At 32.9% G+C, this 23,151-nt stretch overlaps 1 protein-coding gene across 3 annotated transcripts in view; it reads left to right on the top strand.

The window, feature by feature from the left end:
* Positions 1-211: 211 nt before the first annotated feature.
* Positions 212-23,151, top strand: part of LOC148944089 (leptin receptor gene-related protein) — a 53,812-nt gene continuing 30,872 nt past the window's right edge. For 2 of the 3 annotated variants that reach the window (XM_089099689.1, XM_089099686.1), the window contains exons 1-2: positions 227-331; positions 10,157-10,477. In XM_089099689.1, the coding sequence (XP_088955815.1) occupies positions 10,462-10,477 (16 nt within the window). In that variant the 5' untranslated portion in view covers positions 227-331; positions 10,157-10,461. Of the gene's footprint in view, positions 332-10,156; positions 10,478-23,151 lie in introns of all 3 variants that reach the window. The other variant, XM_089099687.1, reaches the window with a different exon arrangement.

Genomic DNA, 23,151 nt, shown 5'->3' with positions numbered 1-23,151 from the left:
CATAGTGTTTTTTTTCATTAAAATTGGCACATTGATATATTTGCCAGCTGGCCAGCTGGGAAAGCCGACTGGAATTGCAATGGGGATGACCACAGACAAGAAGTATTATGATACCTCTTGTCTGTGATTCGGAGCAGTTTCAGTAGAAAAATGTCTTCTTCGGCTTATTTTCACTTCTATGGCTGCGCAATTTTAAACTACACGTCTGGCAACACTAAATTTTACAGCACTTTGTAAATTGGATTCTTTTGATAAGAAGTAGAAGGAACTTTTCTAAACAGAAAAATACTTTAGGAAGGAAATTTCCTGCTACTAATGGCTGGGGTTAAAGGTAATTTTCCCCCAACATTTGCCTGTCAGGCTACTAAAATAGGCCAAGCTAACCAATTTTAGGATAGCCTACAGTCTTGTGAATAGCTTCTTCTGAACTGAACTCGAGACTATAGGCCTATTTACAAATAGGCTAGCCTGTTATATTCTCCATTTACCTTAAATTTTTTTGGTAAAATTCTACTTTAGCTACTTTTGGCTATCTTGGGAAGGGGTTGGGTTAGGAAAAAGAAACTTTCAGGGATGGGTCTACAGGCTAAAGTATGTCCCAGGAAGGTATTTTGAAGTACCTACCTTGGTAAAATTCTACTTTAGTTACTTTTGGCTATCTTGGAAAGGGGTTGGGTTAGGAAAATGAAACTTTCAGGGATGGATGTACATGCTAAGGTTTGTCCCAGGAAGGTACTTTGAAGTACCTACCTCCACTCATCCCCCTCTATATTTATTTAGCCTTTGGCCTCCTCATAAGGAGACATGTTAAGTATAAACTAATTCTTACTTTACAAATATGTATAATGATCCTAGTTCTTATATTATCCAAGGGGATGAACCTTTATCATCAAGTCTTTCCTCTAAAACATCTTCATAAAGATGAAAAAGTTTCCAAATATCACCACGTTTATCAATTCAATGCTTAAGTCTTTTTAAATTGCCACCTAATAAGTTCTTTTATAGATAGCGTTCATGCTGGTCTTTTTATTTTGTTTTTTTTTAAATAGCAGTGGCAAAGGGCTAATAGCAGTGGCAAAGGGCTAATAGCAGTGGCAAAGGGCGAATAGCAGTGACGTAAATACAAAATATTAATAGCAGTGGTGAAAGGCAAATAGCAGTGGCAAAGGGCAAATAGCAGTGGCATAAATACAAAATATTAATAGCAGTGGTTAGGTTAGGTTTTTAGATTTAGGTTTTAGAATTCACAATTTCTATAATCTCAATATACCACTACTTTTTCTTTAAACACGTGTTAAACACATGCTAAACGCTATCTATAAAACAACTTATTTGGCAGCAGTTTACAGCGGCAATTTCAAAAGACTTAAGCATTGAATTAAAAACATGGTGATATTTGAAAACTTTTTTCACTTTTGAGGATCTTTTAGAGGAAAGACTTGATGATAAAGGTTCTCCCCTTGGATAATATAAGAACTAGGATCATTATACATATTTTAAAGTAAGAATTGTTTTCTTAACATATCTCCTTATGAGGGGAACCAAGGCTAAATAAATACCCCCCTACCTCTATATAAGTGTAAATTACTGCACATTACTATTTGTTTTTAACTCATATTTCATCCTATAGGACTGACATAAACATAAATCACTGCTTACCTTAAACAAATTCTGATTTTAACCTTGTTAATTAAAATATATTACAAAATCCTTTTGAAATCCTAAGCCATTTATTTTTCAACCCATGCCGACTTTATGGTATATGAAACCAGGTTTGTTGTGATGTCACACATGCTTTATCAGACACCCTTACCCTTAAGGGTAGCAGGCACATGCCAAACCACTCTGTTGATAAGATCATTTAAACTGTATTAATTAGGGAAAGGATTTGACAAGAGAGACCAGTAAAAATGACCTAATCCTTTTTAGAGGACAAATCATGTCATGGGAAGATGTTTTTGAAATTCCCCTTCCACCCAAACTTAACATTTTTTAAAATTCTACTTTAGAAGCTTTTAAAACATTTCTAAAGTACTAAAAGATACAGTACTAAAAACATCTGAATCATCTTCAGAGGAAGCGTTATATCACATGAAGGGTTTTTTGAAATCACCCCTCCCCCCCAAACTCAGAATTTTCTACAATTCTAATTTAGAAGTTATTGAAATATTTCTAAAGTACTAAAAGATGAAGTGCTAAAAACATCAGAATCGACTTCAGAGGACACATTATATTATGGGAAGATGTTTTTGAAATCACCCTTCCCCCCAAACTCAAAATTTTCTAAAATTCTACTTTAGAAGCTTTTAAAATATTTTAAATATTTCTAAAGTGCTACAACATAGAGCACTACAGATATCAGAATCAACTTTAGAGGACAATTTATATCACAGGAAGAGGTTTTTAAAATCCCCCTTCCCCCAGAACTCAAAATTTTCTAAAATTCTACTTTAGGAGCTTTTTAAAAATTTCTAAAGCACTAAGACATAGAGTGCTAAAAACATCAGAATCAACTTCAGAGGACACGTTATATCACGGGAAGAGGATTTTAAAATCCACCTTCCCCCCAAACTCGAAATTTTCAAAAATTCTACTTTAGGAGCTTTTTAAATATTTCTAAAGCGCTAAAACATAGAGTGCTAAAAACATCAGAATCAACTTCAGAGGACACGTTATATCACGGGAAGAGGTTTTTGAAATCCCCCTTCCCCCCAAACTCAAAATTTTTCAAAATTCTACTTTAGAGGCTTTTAAAATATTTCTAAAGCACTAATAGATAGAGTGCTACAAATATCAGAATCGATTTCAAAGGACAAATTATGTTATGGGACGATGTTTTTAAAATTCACCTTCCCCCCAAACTCAAAATTTACTAAAATTCTACTTTAGAAGCTTTTTAAATATTTCTAAAGCACTAAGACATAGAGCGCTACAAACATCAGAATCATCTTTAGAGGACAAATTATATTTGGGAAGATATTTTGAAATCCCCCCAAACTCAAAATTTTTAAAAATTCTACTTTAAAAGCTTTTAAAATATTTCTAAAGCACTAATAGATAGAGTGTTAAAAACATCACAATCGACTTAAGAGGACACGGTATATCACGGGAAGAGGTTTTGAAAATCCCCCTTCCCCCCAAACTCAAAATTTTCTAAAATTCTACTTTAGGAGCTTTTAAAATATTTCTAAAGTACTAAGACATAGAGCGCTACAAACATCAGAATCATCTTTAAAGGAAAAATTATATTATGGGAAGATGTTTTTTAAATCCCCCTTCCCCCCCAAAACTCAAAATTTTCTAAAATTCTACTTTAGAAGCTTTTTTAAATATGTGTAAAGCGCTAAGACATAGAGCGCTACAAACATCAGAATCAACTTTAGAGGACAATTTATGTTACAGGAAGATGTTTTTTATGTCATGGGAAGATGTTTTTGAAATACCCATTACCCAATGAAATATTGACAAAACAACATATTACCTTAATTTTCAGTTATCAGTTTCTTTTTCTCTGGCTTTAGTTCTGAAAATGCAATTTCAGTTATTTGAGCAGAACTTATAAGCCATATCAATGTTTTATTTCAAAAATTTAGGAAATGTATTTGCATATATTTAAAACCTTATAAGTTGGGATTGAGCAAAGTTTTGAAGCTGAAAACAATTTTGTTGTACTTCATTTAAACAGAAGATCTATTTTGCAAGGTTCTGTTGCTATAACTCACAAATTTTTAAAGGTCATTCAAAGTTTTAGAAATCCCCCTTACCATTCATCCCTTTCCCTTTCATACTCTAAAATCTGGTTGATAATTTGAAATTTGAAAAGCCTTATTTTCCACAGGGGTATTTTTTTGGGGGGAGGGGGATTTTCCGTGAGGGTATTTCCCGTGGGGGGGGGGGTATTTTCTGCGGGGAGGTATTTTCCGGCGGGTATTCATCAAGAACCACAAATTTGATGGTTTGAGTTTTGATAAAATCTTTTACTTTTAGGGGTTGTTTCCCCCGTTTACAAAACTCAGACAAATTTGTTAGACAGGCAATTTATCAACCAGATTTTAGAGTATTATTCTGGTGCAACACGTTGCAACAGAAATGGTCAGCTTAGATTAGTATAAGTAGGGGCACTGCAAGCAGGTTGCTGACAACCGCCCCCCCCCTCCCCCTGCTATCAAATCTCCTTTCAACTAACCTTTGCACCCTTGAAAGAAAATTTTTATATAAGTTCCAACATTTTTTACATATTTTAATTCAATGATGTAAAAAAGAAAAGCAAAATTTTTCAACATTATAGGATTAAGCTATTTGAATATGTTTTATGTGGTTACCCAACTCAAAATGTTAAGGGGTTTCCAAAAAAAATAATCAAAACGAATGTAGATTATTTGGTTCTTGTGCATTATAAATAACCCACCGCTATAGACTGTACAAGGAAACCAGAAGAAAGGGTATTTTTTAGACAAACGGATCGCAAAGCGTGATTTCTTATTGCGTTTACAATATTTAAACTGTTGTTTTTTTGGGTTTAGGGAGGCAAAAAGGTACCTGGGTTAGGTTACATATTTAATATATGCTATTATTTACCCCCCACCCCTAATGTGCAAATATATAGCCCAAATTTGTTTCTAAACTATTATATTTTCATCTTATTTTATTTCATTAGCAGTAACCAAACTTAACTTCTTTTATGTATAGTGATGGGTTATTTATACTGCACAAGTACCAAATAATCTATAGTGAAATATTTACCTCTGCCCCCTCCCTAGTTACACAGTAATAATGTATTGTAGCTTCAAGAATAAAGCTTGCTACACGAAACTATTTGGACAAAAACAGTTGAACTGCTTTAAGAACAAATGAGGTTAGATACTGTAAATTGCCAAATTTTCTGTTACAACGTTTTAAAAATTAATTAGTAAATAATACCCATAAAAAACAAATTAGTTGGGGTTATAAAGCTCCAATATATGTTTCATGAAATGGTGTATTTTTGAGGAGATTGAATATTTTTTTTTGAAATAGTGCTTTGCCAGATATCCTTCCATATGTTTTTATCTTCTGCCATATTTGGGTATATTGTCTTGAAGGTCACACCAGTTTCTTTTGATGTTTTGTGTGTGAGCACCTGTTGCAGGGTCAGCAAAATTTATGCTGTGGTTGATACGTAAATGCTGATAGCCCTTGCTAGCCAGGCAATCGTAGGCCCTCCAACAGTTGCTGATAATTGTTGTCCCTGGCAGGATTTGGTTTTGGATAATTTCCAACAACATGGCACTACTTCTATCCGGCACAGAAACCATGAATGAATTACCAGTTCCTTGCTCTATTCCACCAAATACCCATTTACCCTTGACAATCCAACCACTATTATATTTATGCTTCCCAAATTGGGCTTCATCTATCTCAACAATGACTCCTTCTCCTCCCAAAGGAGCAAAGTTTGAATGACATGTACATACAAACCTCTCTGCAGAACTGGCTCCAATCCACAAAGATTTGTTTACAACAAGTAACATTGTTGATCATGAAATCCTCCCTTGGAGGCGGTATTTGAAGCCAAATCATCAAAAAACGGAAATTTTCTAGCTCAGAAAGGTGTGAACGAGCCATCCATGTTTTGTCATAGATCGAATTTGAAAAATTACACTTAACCTGAGAATATTCACGGCCACCTCGGATAGGTATAAGCCTAGACTTCTGGCAACGGAATGAATTTCTATATTTTATGCAAATCTGGCAACAAATATCGCAATTCCTGCTTCTCAATAATATGCCAAGGTTATAATACAACTCTAAGACTGCCTCAACAGTAGAAAATTGAAGAACACCACCACAGAAATTTATTTCACAAAAATTGCAAAACATATCTCAGTAATTGTCATTTACAGACTGAAGCTATAACTCCTAATATCTATTGCGGCTTTAATTAATTGTTTCATTCTTAAACGGCAGGAATAGTTAAACAAAGATAACAGTGAATTGGGTTATAAATATATTGGAAAGATAGGTCAACTTAGTATGCGTTTTTCCTGCATTTGAAATAGTCGCTTCTTAACAGATGTAAATATCCTAGTCGATTCTGATGTTTTTAGCACTCTATCTATTAGTGCTTTAGTAACATTTTAAAAGCTTCTAAAGTAGAATTTTGTAAAATTTTGAGTTTGGGGGGAAGGGGGATTTTCAAAACCTCTTCCCGTTATATCACATTTCCTCTGAAGTAGATTCTGTTGTTTTTAGCGCTCTATCTGTTAGTGATTTTGAAATATTTAAAAAGCTCCTAAAGTAGAATTTTGGAAAATTTTGAGTTTGGGGGGAAGGGGGATTTCAAAAACATCTTCCCATAATATAATTTGTCCTCTAAAGATGATTCTGATGTTTGTAGCGCTCCATGTCTTTGCGCTTTAGAAATATTTAAAAAAGCTTCTAAAGTAAAAATTTGGAAAATTTTGAGTTTGGGGGGAAGGGGGATTTTCAAAAACCTCTTCCCGTGATATAACGTGTCCTCTGAAGTCAATTCTGATGTTTTTAGCGCTCTATGTCTTAGTGCCTTAGAAATGTTTAAAAAGCTCCTAAAGTAGAATTTTAGAAAATTTTTAGTTTGGGAGGAAGGGGGATTTAAAAAATATCTTCCGATAACAAAATTTATCATCTAAAGATAATTCTGATGTTTTTAGTGCTCTATTTCTTAGTGCTTTCGAAATATTTAAAAAAAACTTTGAAAGTAACATTTTGGAAAATTTTGAGTTTGGGGGAAGGGGGATTTCAAAAACATCTTCCCATAAAATAATTTTTCCTCTGAAGTCAATTCTGATATTTTTAGCGCTCTATCTATTAGTGCTTTTGAAATATTTAAAAAGCTTCTAAAGTAGAATTTTGGAAAATTTTGAGTTTGGGGGGAAGGAGGATTTCAAGAACATCTTCCCATACCATAATTTGTCCTCTGAAGTTGATTCCGATGTTTGTAGCGCTCTATGTATTAGCGCTTTAGAAATATTAAAAAAAGCTTCTAAAGTAAAAATTTGGAAAATTTTGAGTTTGGGGGGAAGGGGGATTTCAAAAACCTCTTCTCGTGATATAACGTGTCCTCTGTAGTAGTTTCTGTGTTTTTTTGCGCTCTATCTCTTAGTGATTTATAAATATTTAAAAAGCTACTAAAGTATAATTTTGGAAAATTTTGAGTTTGGGGGGAAGGGGGATTTCAAAAACATCTTCCCGTGACATAATTTGTCCTCTGAAGTCGATTCTGATGTTTTTAGCACTCTATCTATTAGTGATTTAGAAATATTTTAAAAGCTTCTAAAGTAGAATTTTGGAAAATTTTGAGTTTGGGGGGAAGGAGGATTTTAAAAACCTCTTCCTGTGATATAACGTGTCCTCTGAAGTCAATTCTGATGTTTTTAGCACTCTATGTTTTAGCGCTTTAGAAATATTTGAAAAGCTCCTAATGTAGAATTTTAGAAAATTTTGAGTTTGGGGGGAAGGGGGATTTTAAAAACCTCTTCCCGTGAAATAACGTGCCCTCTGAAGTCGATTCTGATGTTTTTAGCACTGTATGTCTTAGCGCTTTAGAAATATTTAAAAAAACTTCGAAAGTAAAATTTTGGAAAATTTTGAGTTTGGGGGAAGGGGGATTTCAAAAACATCTTCCCATAACATAATTTGTCCTCTGAAGTCGATTCCGATATTTTTAGCGCTCTATCTATTAGTGCTTTGGAAATATTTAAAAAGCTTCTAAAGTATAAGTTTGGAAAAATTTGAGTTTGGGGGGAAGGGGGATTTAAAAAACATCTTTCCAGGATATAATTTGTACTCTAAAGATGATTCTGATGTTTGTAGCGCTCTATATCTTAGTGCTTTAGAAATATTTAAAAAAGCTTCTAAAGTAAAATTTGGAAAATTTTGAGTTTGGGGGGAAGGGGGATTTTAAAAACCTCTTCTCGTGATATAACGTGTCCTCTGAAGTCGATTCTGTTGTTTTTAGCGCTCTATGTCTTAGCAATTTAGAAATGTTTAAAATTCTCCTAAAGTAGAAATTTAGAAAATTTTTATTTTGGGGGGGAAGGGGGATTTCAAAATCCTCTTCAATTAAAATAAGTTTTCCTATTAAGTTAAGTCTGATGTTTTTAGAACTTCATCTATTAGTGCTTTAGAAATATTTTAAAAGCTTCTAAAGTAGTATTTTGGAAAATTTTGAGTTTGGGGGGGGAGGAGGATTTTAACAGTCTCTTTCCGGTATATCGAACTTTTTCTTAAGTTAATTCTGATGTTTTAGCACTCTATGTTTTAGCGCTTTATAAATATTTAAAACTCTCCTAATGTAAAATTTTTAAACCATTCTAGTTATGGAGAACGGAGAATTTTAAAAACCTCCTCATGTTATATAATTTGTTGTCTTATGTGGATTCTGATGTTTTCATCACTGTATCTTTTATTACTTTAGAAATATTTTAAAAGCTTCTAAAATAGAATTTTAGAAAATTTTGAGTTTGGGGGGAAGGTTGATTTCAAAAACCTCTTCCCGTGATATAACGTGTCATCTGAAGTCGATTCTGATGTTTTTAGCACTCTGTCTATTAGTGCTTTAGAAATATTTAAAAAGTTTCTAAAGTAGAATTTTGGAAAATTTTGAGTTTGGGGGGAGGGGGGATTTCAAAAACATCTTCCCATCACATAAATTGTCCTCTAAAGTTGATTCTGATGTCTGTAGCGCTGTATGTCGTATCACTTTAGAAATATTTAAAATATTTAAAAAGCTTCTAAAGTAGAATTTTGAAAAATTTTGAGTTTGGGGGGAGGGATGATTTAAAAAAAAACTTCCCGTGATATAACGTGTCCTCTGAAGTCGATTCTGATGTTTTTAGCACTGTATCTTTTATTACTTTAGAAATATTTTAAAAGCTTCTAAAGTAGAATTTTAGAAAATTTTGAGTTTGGGGGGAAGGGTGATTTTAAAAACCTCTTCCCGTGATATAACGTGTCCTCTGAAGTCGATTCTGATGTTTTTAGTAATGTATCTTTTAGTACTTTAGAAATATTTTAAAAGCTTCTAAAGTAGAATTTTAGAAAATTTTTAGTTTGGGGGGAAGGGGAATTTCAAAAACATCTTCCTATGACATAATTTGTCCTCTAAAAAGGATTAGGTTATTTTTACTGATCTCTCTTGTCAAATCCTTTCCCTAATTAATACAGTATAAATGGTCTTATCAACAGAGTTGTTTGGCATGTGCCTGCTACCCTTAAGGGTAAAGGTTTCTGATAAGACAAGTGTGACATCACAACAAACTTGGTTTCATATACCATAAAGAAATTTAGCATGGGTTAAAAATTAAATGGCTTAGGATTTAAATAGGATTTTGGAATATATTTTAATGAACAAGGTTAAAAGCAGAAGTTGTGTAAGGTAAGCAGTGATTTATATTTTTGATAGTAATATAGAATGAAATATGAGTTAAAAACAACTAGTAATGTGCTGGGTAGAATTCTACTTTAGCTACTTTTGGCTATCTTGGAAAGGGGTTAGGTTAGCAGAATGAAACTTTCAGCAATGGGTCTACAGGCTGAAGTATGTCCCAGGAAGGTATTTTGAAGTACCTATCTCTACTCTTTCTCTCTCTAAGTTGTCCTGACCTCTGATGACCTTTCAAAATATGTGTGTTATAAAAGTGAAACCTTGCAAAACAGATATTCTGCTTAAATGAAATACAGCAAAATTATTTTAATATTATAATATTATAGTTTATTCTGACTCTTTGTCAAGCCTTGAGTTGCTGTCTTCAGCTCCTCAGTATATGTTGGATATTGACACTTATCATTGTCTTAGTATTATTGATAGTCTTGCTTCAAGTGACATAAGAACTTATCTTCTGTATATTCCTAGCCACTCTGGTATAAGTGGTAATCATTAGGTTGATGAAATAGCAAAAAATGCTATAAATATTGACCAGCTAAGTGGGAGACCAATCCCCATTAGAGATATTTACTGATGGAGACTGTCAGATATTATGTTTAATAAGAATAATCATGCTCTTTCCCCCTTTTCCAATAAGGATTTTTCTAAAATTTATCATAGAATTTCTTCTGAAACAAATGGACTAAATTTTCTTGCATTCTCCTATCAGTGTCCTAATTCAAGTGGTTCAGTTCACCTGTCCCCTCTTTGCAGGTATTGTAATATGAAAAATGAAACAATTGACCACTGCCTATTTGAATGTAATACACTGACATCTGCACAGCATACCTTGCATTGTAAACTGGTGAAGTGCTTCAAGCACCACAAAATCTCACTATCAGCCAAGAGCCCAGCCAACTATACCTGCACACAGAGCACAGAAATCGATATCTATCATCTTATATTTGAACTCCTTGAGTCAAAAGATATCTGAGGATATCTAATAAATAAGAGGCAACCAAGCCAGTAGCCTGTTGTGAAATAGAAGAGGACTTTAGGAAGGAAATTTTCTGCTACTAATGGCTGGGGTTAAAAGTAATTTTCCCCCAACATTTGCCTGTCAGGCTACTAAAATAGGCTAATTAGGCCAAGCTAGCCAATTTTAGGATAGCCTACAGTCTTGTGAATAGCTTATTCTGAACTAAACTCAAGACTATATTTACAAATAGGCTAGCTTGTTCAATTCTCCATTTACCTTAATTTTTTTACAGATATAGGTAGAAAACTACCAAAAAGGTAAAATTACGTAAATTTCTACCATATCATATTATTGACTTATGAAAAAAGTGAATATATCACTCAATGCCTTTTTTATGCTCTTTCCAAATATAATAATCATTTTTGTCAGAAATGAATTTTACCTCCACCCCTATATACCAATTCAGGGTGTATATTTGCACATTAGGGGGATAGGGGTAAACTTTAAACTTACCTCCTTTTCACATAAGAAATAAAATTTGCCCCCCCCCCCCTAATGTTCAAATATATACCCTGAATTGGTATGTAAAGGGGTGGGGGTAAAATTCATCTCCAACAAAAATTATTATTATATTTGAAAAGAGCATAAAAAGACATCACAGCTAAAGTAGAATTTTACCATTTACCTAAATTTCTACTTCAGCTACTTTTGGCTATCTTGGAAAGGGGTTAGGTTAGGAAAATGAAAATTTCAGGGATGGGTCTACAGGTGCTAGGCTATGGCCCAGGAAGGTATTTTAAAATACCCACCTCCACTGCTTCTCCCTCTAGTGGCTCCTGAAATTTGCCTATATGACAAGTCTCTATACCTAGGCTATTGAATTTTTGACAAAACAACATTTTACCTTAATTTTCAGTTAGGACTATTATTTTCTTTTTTTCTAGCCTTAATACTGAAAATGCCATTCCTGTTACTTGAGTAGAATTTAATCACCATATCAATGTTTTTTGTTTTTTCTTTCAAAATTTAGGAAATGTATTTGTATATCTTAAAAACCCCATTGCACTTCCTGGCTGAAGTGATCAGCCATTGTTCTTCCTTGAGACAGAGATCAGCACTGCTGGTTTGGACCTTAAGGGTCTAGTGATGCATGCTTAACTTTTTTTTGGTAGAATTCTACTTTAGCTACTTTTGGTTATCTTGGAAAGGGGTTAGGTTAGCGTTGTGAAGTGTATTTTGTGGTATTTGAGTGGTATAGTCGTAGATGCCTTTATTCTCCCTTTATAGGGGAGATAAACTCTGGCCCTAAGGTAATTTAACTTTGGTAGCGTGCCTTAGGCTATGACCGAACTAATGAGGCGTACCAGCTGGGTATGTTTGAGGGGCTAAAGGTAGGTTGTAGAGAGGTTGTCTAAAATACAATACTTTTATTCATTTAAAATATAATAATGATCAGATATATACTTTCTATTCGGACTGGCTGTCCCAAGTTGACCACAAGTCTCAGAAACTACAATAATATATAATAAGATACTTAGACACTTACAATGATAAGACAAGATTCCAAGGTATTTCTAAAAACAATGGACCAGAGGTCAGTCCGGCATAAAGTTAGTATCAGATCACACCTTCTGATAAAATGTATCTTTTATACATTTTTATCAGCCACACCTTTCCACGTAATCGCTAGGAAGTGGTAATTTCTCAATATCCTGTTAAACAGAACTTGGCAGGATATGTTCCTTATCTTAATAAAAAGTGGTATTTCAAAACTTCATATTTGCGTCTTATATGTTTTTACTAAATTAATAATTAACTAAATTAGAAAGCTTTACCACATTGCTACCCATTTAAAGAAGAATTGTCCCGATTCTCTATATTTTACTTTTAAAACAACTGAATTTTGTTTACAGCTATTATGCTGCCATCTTTGGGTCATTATATGCATCTACCCTCAATGGGTTTCCTTAGGGTTAAGTTTCTGGTCCAATATAGGCCATGTTCTTTTTTTGTCGAAGGATTTCAATTTGAAATTCATCCTTGTTTCTCTTTTTTTCTGTCTCTAGGACTAAAAAATACTCTTTTACCCTTCTTCATATGCATCTTCTGTTTTAACTTGACCCCAAGCGGCTTAAACATTATATTAGTGGTTTTGCTTAAATTAGATTTATATTAGAAAAGTTTTATGATTTTTTTTAGTTTAAATTTAATTCCCATTAATAATTTAATTTATCTGTGTGATGTGGTTACTATACCGTATATTTTTCCTTTTAGAATTACCTTGGACAAATTACATATAACATTATTGATTTTTAAATTTTAACATATTTTTCCAGCACAAAGCATTTTCACATATTTCCAGCCATTTGGGGTAGGTAGCATATTATCTAGGCCTAAATTAAGTTCTGATTTTATCTCACTTTTGATGAACTTGTGGTAAAGTTTGTATTACTGCTATAGTTTCCAAATATCAGTTGATCAAGTATGGTTTGGTTTCTGATGGTATGAGATGATAATATCAGGATACAATTGAAGTGGCTTCAAAATTTGTTACTTTCCAAAAATGTGTCAAAGTATGATTGAAAAAAAATGGATCCAAAAGGATGCTACAAAAAATTTGATTTCCAAAAAAAATAGCTAAGGCTGTATCTAAAATAAATATTCACATTAGAATACATATAAAGCATATAGTTTTACATATATAGTAGAAAGAAACACACAATTTCGTAAAGTTTAATTACTTTTATTTACTTTTCTCTCTTTTAATTACTCCAAAAATAATATCCCGCTTAAATCGAAACATTATGTTTCCTGCTGGATATTCTTTCAAACTTAATACTAAACGGATTATTTCACAATACAAATTATTAATACGTTGACTCGAGGTCAAACATTTACATATAACATTAAATCACTAGTTTAAACTTAAAGTTGATAAAAACATAGTATATATATATGAAAGCATTGTGTAATAGCTTACACAAGTATTTTTTTTTATAATTCGCAAAACTAGATAGGATATTTAACTACTGTTTAAAACTTAAAGCATTAAAAAAAATAATATACGGTATAGATTAGCATTGGAATTAATTCTAATTATTGTTTTGTTAATTGCTTATGAAGTATTAATGTAGAATACTTTTTGAATGATATAAAAATAAAAAAACACAAATACTCAACATTTAATTCACTATATTTACATGGATAGTTTAGGTTATATATATATATATATATATATATATATATATTAACCAAAGTTATGCTGATACTTAATTGTTAAAAACAAATAATAATTGTGTACCCTAATAATTTATTTATTCACTGCAATATTTGTTCTTTTTACAACTTTTAATTAAGTCCGTCAAGACTTTTATATGATAAGTCCTAACTGCAATGAAAATATTTACAAAACAAAAGCAACTCCAACAAATAGATTTATGCACTATAACCGATAACTATGATTAGCCTCTATATAAGTGCTTGGCAATAGTTCGTACAGCATTATTTTGCTATCAAACTTCTCAGACTTTTGAGTTTTCTAGTTCTTTTCAAATTGATGGTACTTGAGACAGTTTTGTAACATTTTTGTCTGTAATCTCTCTTTTTAGCTTTAATGTCCTTTTGCTATAAGGCTTCATTTACAGTTTAGATCTGATAAGTTAAAAAAAAATTTGCTGTTCACCTTATACCTGTTATGCCATTATCAAATGACTCTTGCCTGTACTCTGAAGGTTTGCTTACCAGGACTGCCTTCTGGTAGCTCCTATATAACGTTTCCAGGTCCTCTTGTCATGGGCTACAGCTAAAAGGACTATTCTGAACCTGCACACACAATAATTAATAATTTATAGTATTTGCCACACTTTGATTTGTGGCCACAATTTTCTCTTGGGCTATTCTTTTTTCAGAAAAGTGGCCCTTCTGCAAAAAATACCTGGCCTTCATGGCACACAGTAATTTTTCATGCCATGTTAGTCATTTTTCTGAAAACGACTTCCACATAAGAGAGCTAAATTTCTTTTCCTGACTACTTGGAGCATCTCTCCAACATTTCTATTAACCCGGCCCGGGTTAACCAATGTAATGGTGGCTCCGTAGTATTAATGCTACTTATTTTGTACTTTTTTTGTACAATTTTCATACTAGTTTCGTTCGGCAAGTTCAATAAGTGCGTATAACAGAGTTTAACTGACTTCATTCAGTTTCTTTTCCTTTTAATTTCGTCTGGCTATATTTTCAACTTGAACCCTTCCTTTTTTTTATTTCACTGAAGCCTAAGGGCTTTTTTTCAAGTCTTTTTCCGCTTTTTCAGTAAAATAGGTCTTTTTCTTTTTAAAATAGGTCTTTCCTAAGCCTATATTTATATGTTTCATGTTTTTTTTTCAATAACCTTAACAAGTTTTTATGATGATTGCCCTTCTATGGTCAAATTCATTATCTCCTTATTTTTTAAAAGGTGGGGGGTGTCTAATTTTTGCAACCTATATTTTTTGAAATTATTTAAATTTGTTCTGTCCAAAAGTGTTTATGTTAGAAAAGTACTGTATTTTTCAGCCGATTTTTAGAACACTTTTAATTAAGTTTTGCCTCGCACTTGCTAGTTATCATTTATTCATAAAAATGTAAGTTTTTACGATATCCTGATTGCCAGTTTTATCCTAGCTTTAGTTACTATTTTATTTGCCAAAGAAAGAGAGACAATAATTCCCTCGGCAAGGCTACATAGCTTTGAATACGATTTCCACTCTCTGTGGTTTATTGATAAACTTTAACCTGGGAACGTTGTATGAATGAATTTCTGTTCATTACTGCAAGTTCTTTCGTTGTGTAATGTTATATTTTATTTTCAAAGAAAAAGTGGATACGTTTAGTTTCTGTTAGGGTTCGACGGCTTGGGATTTGGGTGTTTGGGTTGGCACAGGCGAAAACCAATTGTTTAAACTAGGATTCTCCTGTGCCAATTCGTTTTCTCAGATCCAATACATCGCCAGAGTTAAAATTATTACCTTGAACTATTATTGTGATTTGCTTGTGATGATGGGGTTAATTTTTGGCTTATTTTTAATGGATTTTGGCTTTTACCTCCTGGTAAGTTTTTAGGTTATAATTTATTTTTATATTGCTTTTTGTTTCTTTTACGTAGCACTTTTTTGCTTTCTAAGCTATCGCTTAAATCTTTATAGTGATTAATTATTGTCTTTAGTTTATTTTCCTTTTTACCGAAAATTATTATATTAGACTGTAACTGATCATAATAAGATTACAGTTAGCTTTTACATGTAGTCGACTTAGTGTAAACTCTTGCTGTTTCTCCCATTATAATAATTTTAAAATTCTTCAAAAACAATTTTTTTTTCAAATTTAACTGGAAGTGCCATTTCCGAGGGTCAAAGGTCAGTAGATGCATTGCATATACTTAACAACGAGAGGCCAGCAGTGATTGAGCCCTCCAAATTTGCTAGCTTCCAATGACCCTTTTCCCGTGGTCTACCCGCCTTTGTTTTTTTTTCAACATCCCCCCAAATTTTTTTTGTGTTTAAATATAAATATAGAAAGAATTGTATTTTAATTCTGATTCTAATTATATAATGTTTATTAAGTTTACCTTAAACCGTATTAAGTTAGGAATATGAACATTAATTATTGTAATATAAACTCTAACGTCTTGTGTAATTGTTTCCGTAATATCATTTCTATTTTGTTGCTAGATACAATCTACTTGTAGGTTAATTTGAATATAAGGGACTATTGGCTTCACTCTATTTGATTTCTACTATCCGACCGTGTTTTATCTGATATACACTCTATATGATATTCGACTAAACTTTACTGATTTATAATCAGACTAGACTTGAGGATGATTCGTCATTGAGTAACCGTAAGAGCAGACCAGAGTTATCAATATTAGCAATCCCAAAAGGATGCATTGCCTTCTCTGTTTGTCCTAATGTGGCTTATATTCTATTTAAACAAGCATAACAGTTTTATACACTGGTAGCTTTACATCTATATGGCTCAAAAGCAGCCATGGCTTAAAATTCAAATTAGAACTTTCTTTGGACGCATTTTGCGCGCATAATTAAGAATTTGAATTTTTTCTAACACCATTATTTAGATGAAGGTCCTCTGTGTAGGTAAAGGAGACCCTTTTAAGACCTATCCCCATGCCTTCATTTTCTGTGATTAACGGTTTCTTTCACCGAATTTCTCACCTTATGCAGAGTTCCCATTAGAGCTGGGTAAAAACTCTTTTTTTTTTGCTTCCTTCGGCGACTTTTGCTAAGCCTCCACATTTGTTTTCTTACTTATAAGGTTACTTTTCTCATTTTATTCCATCCCTTTCCTCATGTACTTTAATTATATATTTATCTATCTTTATCTTCCCTTTGGTTGTGATGCTGTACAGCTAACCTAGTATTCGGGTTAGCTTTAACAAAGGTCTAATGCTTACTACGTCATAAAATGCCATATTTTTGAAGCGTCTCTACTCCTAAAAACACTCGGAAATGGCAGCTTCTAACCAATGATTATTCGGACCACAATTTATGTGCTTCCTTTGCTAAATTGTAGCAGTGTTATCCTTGAACAATAAGTCTATAGCCTCTACCTGTAGTAAGGCTGACTTGGGACCCTATTTGCTTCTATTATGTCTATAATTCTTCTATTTCTACCAGCGTTTCATCAGTCCAGCTAGACTTTTTTTTTATTTACGTATTATTTTTTATTTTGTTCTTTCAATTCGCGGTACAAATACTTTATTATTTAGGTATATACGGCACTACTACACAGCAGTTATTACTAACACTAATAAAACTACTAACAATACACATACTTCTAGTTGCTAAATACTGAATACTATATTTTTTTCTATTTTACAATTCTTGATCGAGCCTTTTTTCCATTTTATCTATTGTACCCAATCTTTGAGGGGATACAAATCTATTTCTTATAGCCAAAGTTCGAGCAAAGCTGCTCGAAGTTTTGCTTATTCGAGCGCCGCTAAAAGCGAAGTACATTTACTTTCCCCTTCTAATACGGTCATTTCGATTTATTTTTTTATTTTGCAACCTTATTTAGTCTCCTCGACCCAGTTTTTCCGTAATGCCACCAGTTGTTGTGAAGTGTATTTTATGGTGTTTGGGTGTTTTAGTCGTAGATGTCTTTATTCTCCCTTTATAGGGGAGATAAACTCTGGCCCTAAGGTAATTTAACTTTGGTAGCGTGCCTTAGGCTATGACCGAACTAATGAGGCGTACCAGCTGGGTATGTTCGAGGGGCTAAAGGTAGATTGTAGAAAGCTTTTCTAAAATACAATACTTTTATTCATTTAACATATAATAATAATCAGATATATACTATCTACTGGGACTGGCTGTCCCAAGTAGACCACAAGTCTCAGAAACTACAATAATATATAATAAGTTACTTAGGCACTTATAATGAAAAAACAAGATTCTAAGGAATTTCTAAAAGCAACGGACCAGATGTCAGTCTGACATAAAGTTAGTATCAGATTACCCCTTCCGATAAAATGTATCTTTTATACATTTTTATCAACAACACCTTCCCAAGTAATCGCTAGGAAGTGGTAATTTCTCAATTTCCCGTTAAACAGAATTTAGCAGGATTTGTTCCTTATCTTAATAAAAAGTGGTATTACAAAACTTCATATTTGCGTCTTATATATTTTTACTAAATTAATAATTAACTAAATTAGAAAGGTTTACCACATTAGGAGAATTAAACTTTCAGGAATGGGTCTACAGGCTAAAGTATGTCCCAGGAAGGTATTTTGAAGTACCTACCTCTACTCTTTCTCTCTCTAAGGGGTCCTGACCTTTCAAAATCTGTGTGTTATAAAAGTGAAACCTTGCAAAACAGATATTCTGCTTAAATGAAATACAGCAAAATTATTTTGATATTATAATATAATAGTTTATTCTGACTCTTTGTCAAGCCTTGAGTTGCTGTCTTCAGCTCCTCAGTATAAGTTGGATATTGACACTTATCATTGTCTTAGTATTATAGATAATCTTGCTTCAAGTGGCATAAGAACCTATCTTCAGTATATTCCTAGCCACTCTGGTATAAGTGGTAACCATCAGGTTGATGAAATAGCAAAAAATGCTATAAATATTGACCAGCTAAGTGGGAGACCAATCCCCATTAGAGATATTTACTGATGGAGACTGTCAGATACTATGTTTAATAAGAATGATCATACTCTTTCCCCCTTTCCCAATAAGGGTTTTTCTAAAATTTATCATAGAATTTGTTCTGGTACAAATGGACTACATTTTCTTGCATTCTCATATCAGTTTCCTAATTCAAGTGGTTCAGTTCCCCTGTCCCCTCTTTGCAGGTATTGTAATATGAAAAATGAAACGATTGACCACCAAAAAGGTATTAGATATCCAAGTTAGCCAATTTTAGGATAGCCTACAGTCTTGTGAATAGCATCTTCTGAATTAAACTCAAGACTATATTTACAAATAGGCTAGCCTGTTCAATTCTCCATTTACCTTAAACTTTTTACAGATATAGGTAGAAAGCTACCAAAAAGGTAAAATTAGGTAAATTTTTACCAAAATATATTATTGACTTATGAAGAAAGTGAATATATCACTCAATGCCTTTTTTTATGCTCTTTCTAAATAAAACAATCATTTTTGTCAGAAATGAATTTTACCTCCACCCCTATATACCTACTTCAGGGTGCATATTTGCACATTAGGGGGGTAGGGGTAAAGTTTAAACATACCTCCTTTTCACATCAAAAATAAAATTTGCCCCCCCCCTAATGTGCAAATATATACCCTGAATTGGTATGTATAGGGGTGGGGGTAAAATTCATCTTAAAAACCCCATTGCATCTCCTGGCTGAAGTGATCAGCCATTGTTCTTCCTTGAGACAGAGATCAGAACTGCTGGTTTGAACCTTAAGGGTCTAGTGATGCATGCTTAACCTTTTTTTTGGTAGAATTCTACTTTAGCTACTTTTGGCTATCTTGGAAAGGGGTTAGGTTAGGAAAATGAAACTTTCAGCAATGGGTCTACAGGCTGAAGTGTGTCCCAGGAAGGTATTTTGAAGTACCTACCTCTACTCTTTCTCTCTCTAAAGGGTCCTGACCTTTGATGACCTTTCAAAATCTGTGTGTTATAAAATTGAAACATTGCAAAACAGATCTTCTGCTTAAATGAAGTACAGCAAAATTATTTTCAGCTTCACAACTTTGCTCAATCTCAATTCATAAGCTTTTAAAGATATGCCAATAAATTTCCTAAATTTTGAAGAAAAAAACATTGATATGGCTGAAAATTCTACTCATATAACAGGAATTGGATTTTCAGAACTAAAGGCAGAGAAAAAGAAACTGATAACTAAATATTAAGGTAAAATCTTGTTTTGTCAAAATTGCAATAGGTAATAGAACTGTCTTGTAGGCAAATTTCAGGACCCTTTAAGGGAGAAGGTGTTGAGGTAGGTACTTCAAAATACCTTCCTGGGACATACTTTAGCCCATAGACCCTTCCCTGAAAGTTCCATTTTCCTAACCAAACTCCCTTCCAAGATAGCCAAAAGTAGCTAAAGTAGAATTTTACCCTTTTTTTACCTATATCTTTAGAACCTTATAAATTAGGATTAAGCAAAGTTGTGAAGCTGAAAACAATTTTCGGTAAATTTGCAGGTGGCACTATAATTTAGCTTGGATGAAAGTTAAGACATCATTTGATGCTTTTTTTATGCTCTTTCATAATTCAATAATCACTTCTGTTGCAAATTGCATCTTGAGCCATTAAAGGGGCCCCAGAGGTATTTTATATGAATTGTGAAAGAGCATAATAAAAGCCTCAAATGATGTTTTCACTTTCATCCTAGCTAAATTATATAGCCCACTGCAAAGTTACCATGTAATTTACCCACTGCACCCCCCCCCCCCTAATGTGCAAATATATACCCTGAACTGTCAACAGCAAAGTTTTGAATCACAAAATTCAGCTCTATGGTCAACTACAATTGAAAAACTTGTAACATTAGGAAAAGGGTTTATATTTGAGTTGCCTAATAAATGAAGTTTAAATTGTTATAAATAAGTATTTTTGGAATATATTACTTTTGAACAACTTATTTATAACGTAGTGATATATTTTCAACCGCTTTTCAAAAATTTAACTAGTGTTGATGCCTTCTTTGTGTGGTTACAAAAATGAAATACTTTTGGGGCCCCTTTAAGGGCTCAAGATGCGATTTGCAACAGAAGCAATTATTGAATTATGAAAGAGCATAAAAAAGGCATCAAATGATGTTTTCACTTTCATCCTAGTTAAATTATAGTGCCATCTGCAAATTTATCCAATTTTGTTGTACTTTATTTAAGCAGAAAATCTATTTTGCAAGGTTTCACTTTTACAACAGCATATTTTTAAAGGTCAGGAGCCTCTAGAGGGATAAGGAGTGGAGGTAGGTGCTTAAAAATACCTTCCTGGGACATACTTTAGTCTGTAGATCCATGCCTGAAAGTTTCACTTTTCTAACCTAACTCCTTTCCATGATAGCCAAAAGTAGCTAAAGTAGAATTTTACCAAAAAAGAAGGTGAATTCATTGATACTTTGATTAGAATTAATAGGCTTTGGTTGCCCCACCAATTGATCTACCTTTTTACACTCTTTCCAAGTTTGCTAGCTAATTTTTTTTGCAGTTCATATTATTGACTTACAAATAAAGTAAACATACAACTAAATGCATTTTTTATGCTCTATATGAATATAATAATCATTTTTGTTGCAAATGAACTTCACCCCACCCCTATATGTACCAATTCAGGGTATATATTTGCACATTAAGGGTAAAGTTTAAACTTACCTCCCATTTGCATCAGAAATAAACTTTACCCCCCCCCCTACTTTGCAAATATATACCCTGAATTCGTATATATAATGGTGGGAGTTAAATTCATTTGTGACAAAAATGATTATTATATTTGGAAGAGCATAAAAAAGAAATTGAGTGATATGTTTACTTTATTTGTAAGTCAATAATATGAACTACAAAACATTTACCATTTGCTAATCACTATGCCTCAAGATGCATCCTAGTCCTCCTCCCTAATAGGGCTGTGTGTAGCCCTAGGGTATATCCACATATCTAGGAGCAGTCTAGTACATAAGGATACCTGCTAAGAAAACAATTCTTACTTCATAATATGCAGAATAATCCTGCAGTCAGGACATCTTTTGCAGGAGGAGAACCTTTGTCTTCACTTCTTTTACTGTTGTACCATTTTTAAAAAATAAAATTCTGAAAAATAAACATGAATTCAACTGCATTTTTCCTTTTCAAGTAATCTAAATTTGGTGGACACCATCAATGGTACCAAAAATATTATTAATAGACAAATACTGATAATCTAAGTTAAGAAAGGTTATGTTAGATTAGTTAGATAGAACCTGTGTGTTTGTTTATAAAGGATTTTCAAAACTTAGAGAATAGATACAAATATTTAAAAATGTAATAGAAAAACTAGAAATACAAGGAAAGAAGTTAGGATAAAGATTCTCCTTCTGTAAAATATGTTAATTAGGATCATTTTGCATATTATGAAGTAAGAATTGTTTTCTTAACATGTTTCCTTATGTACTGGACTGCTGCAAGACTTACACCCTACTATGGGTTAAATCTATGTTTTAAGAAAGAAATCAAACAGTAAAAAATGGAATAAAGCTTAAAATTCTATTCTGTACTCAATGTATTTCCAAATATCACTCATTAAATGGAACTCCCACATTTCCCACTTATTTAAGTCAGGTGGCTTTCTCCTTAAATCTTTCTCCCTTCTCAAACGGTTCACCATATGAATCCAAAACCTTAAAATAATTTATTGTTCTTATATAAGACCCTGTCTGGAATATGCTTGTCCTGTCTTGCACCCTGGGTTGACCAAAGACCAATGTTCTAAAATTGAAATTATTCAAAAAAGAGCAATAAAAATTATTCTGGGGACAGCCTATACTATACACAATGAAGGTTTGGCTAGACTTGAACTTATTACATTGGAATCATGACATCACATCCTTACCATGAACTTTGGTCACAAGTGCCTTAGTTCTGACTATCATCGACGTTTTCTCCCTATAAAGAAAATCCTCCAACCCTTCCTAATACAAGACTCAATGCTCATAGAGCTCCAAATATCCAACTGGACCTGTATCCCCAAATGTTGACCGTGACGTACACAAACTCTTTTATCTCCTGTTTTGTTTCCCATTTTAATAATTGATATAACTTTTGTTTTATGTTTATCCACTAACATCTGTTTTATTGTTGATTCAATTTTTTGTTTTATGTAACATCTGGTTTGTTATTGTAATTCTGACGTGCTTATGCTAGCTTTTGTGCTATTTTAGCCAATAAATCATATTCTATTCTATAAAATATATTAAATAGCTTACATCCAAATAATAATTTTCACTGCTGTTTCAGTTGTATCATGATCCCCCTCCCTGCCTGATGGGAAAAAATTCAGTAGAATTGCTTGCACTATTAAAAAGGTAGAGTTTAGAATACTAGCTCTCCAGAGGGAGACATGCTAGAACAAAAAGAGACAGCTTTATATTTCTAATGGTTTCATATAGCCCTTGGACTAAAATAATAATCAATGAGATTCTTTCTTTGTAATATGTAGCAAGTATCAATGAAATGTGTTTCCTTGTTTTTTCCCCTTTTTCGTCTGATTTTGAATCAATTATCTGCAATAAAATCTTCCAGAGTTATAAAAAAAAAAAAAATAG

This window comes from Artemia sp. Qi Xiang Cuo, chromosome 14, assembly GCF_049724085.1.
Source record: "Artemia sp. Qi Xiang Cuo chromosome 14, ASM4972408v1, whole genome shotgun sequence".
Lineage (NCBI taxonomy): Eukaryota > Metazoa > Arthropoda > Branchiopoda > Anostraca > Artemiidae > Artemia > Artemia sp. Qi Xiang Cuo.
The sequence above is the reverse complement of the archived record's forward strand: the minus strand, read 5'-3'. Positions and strand labels throughout refer to the sequence as shown.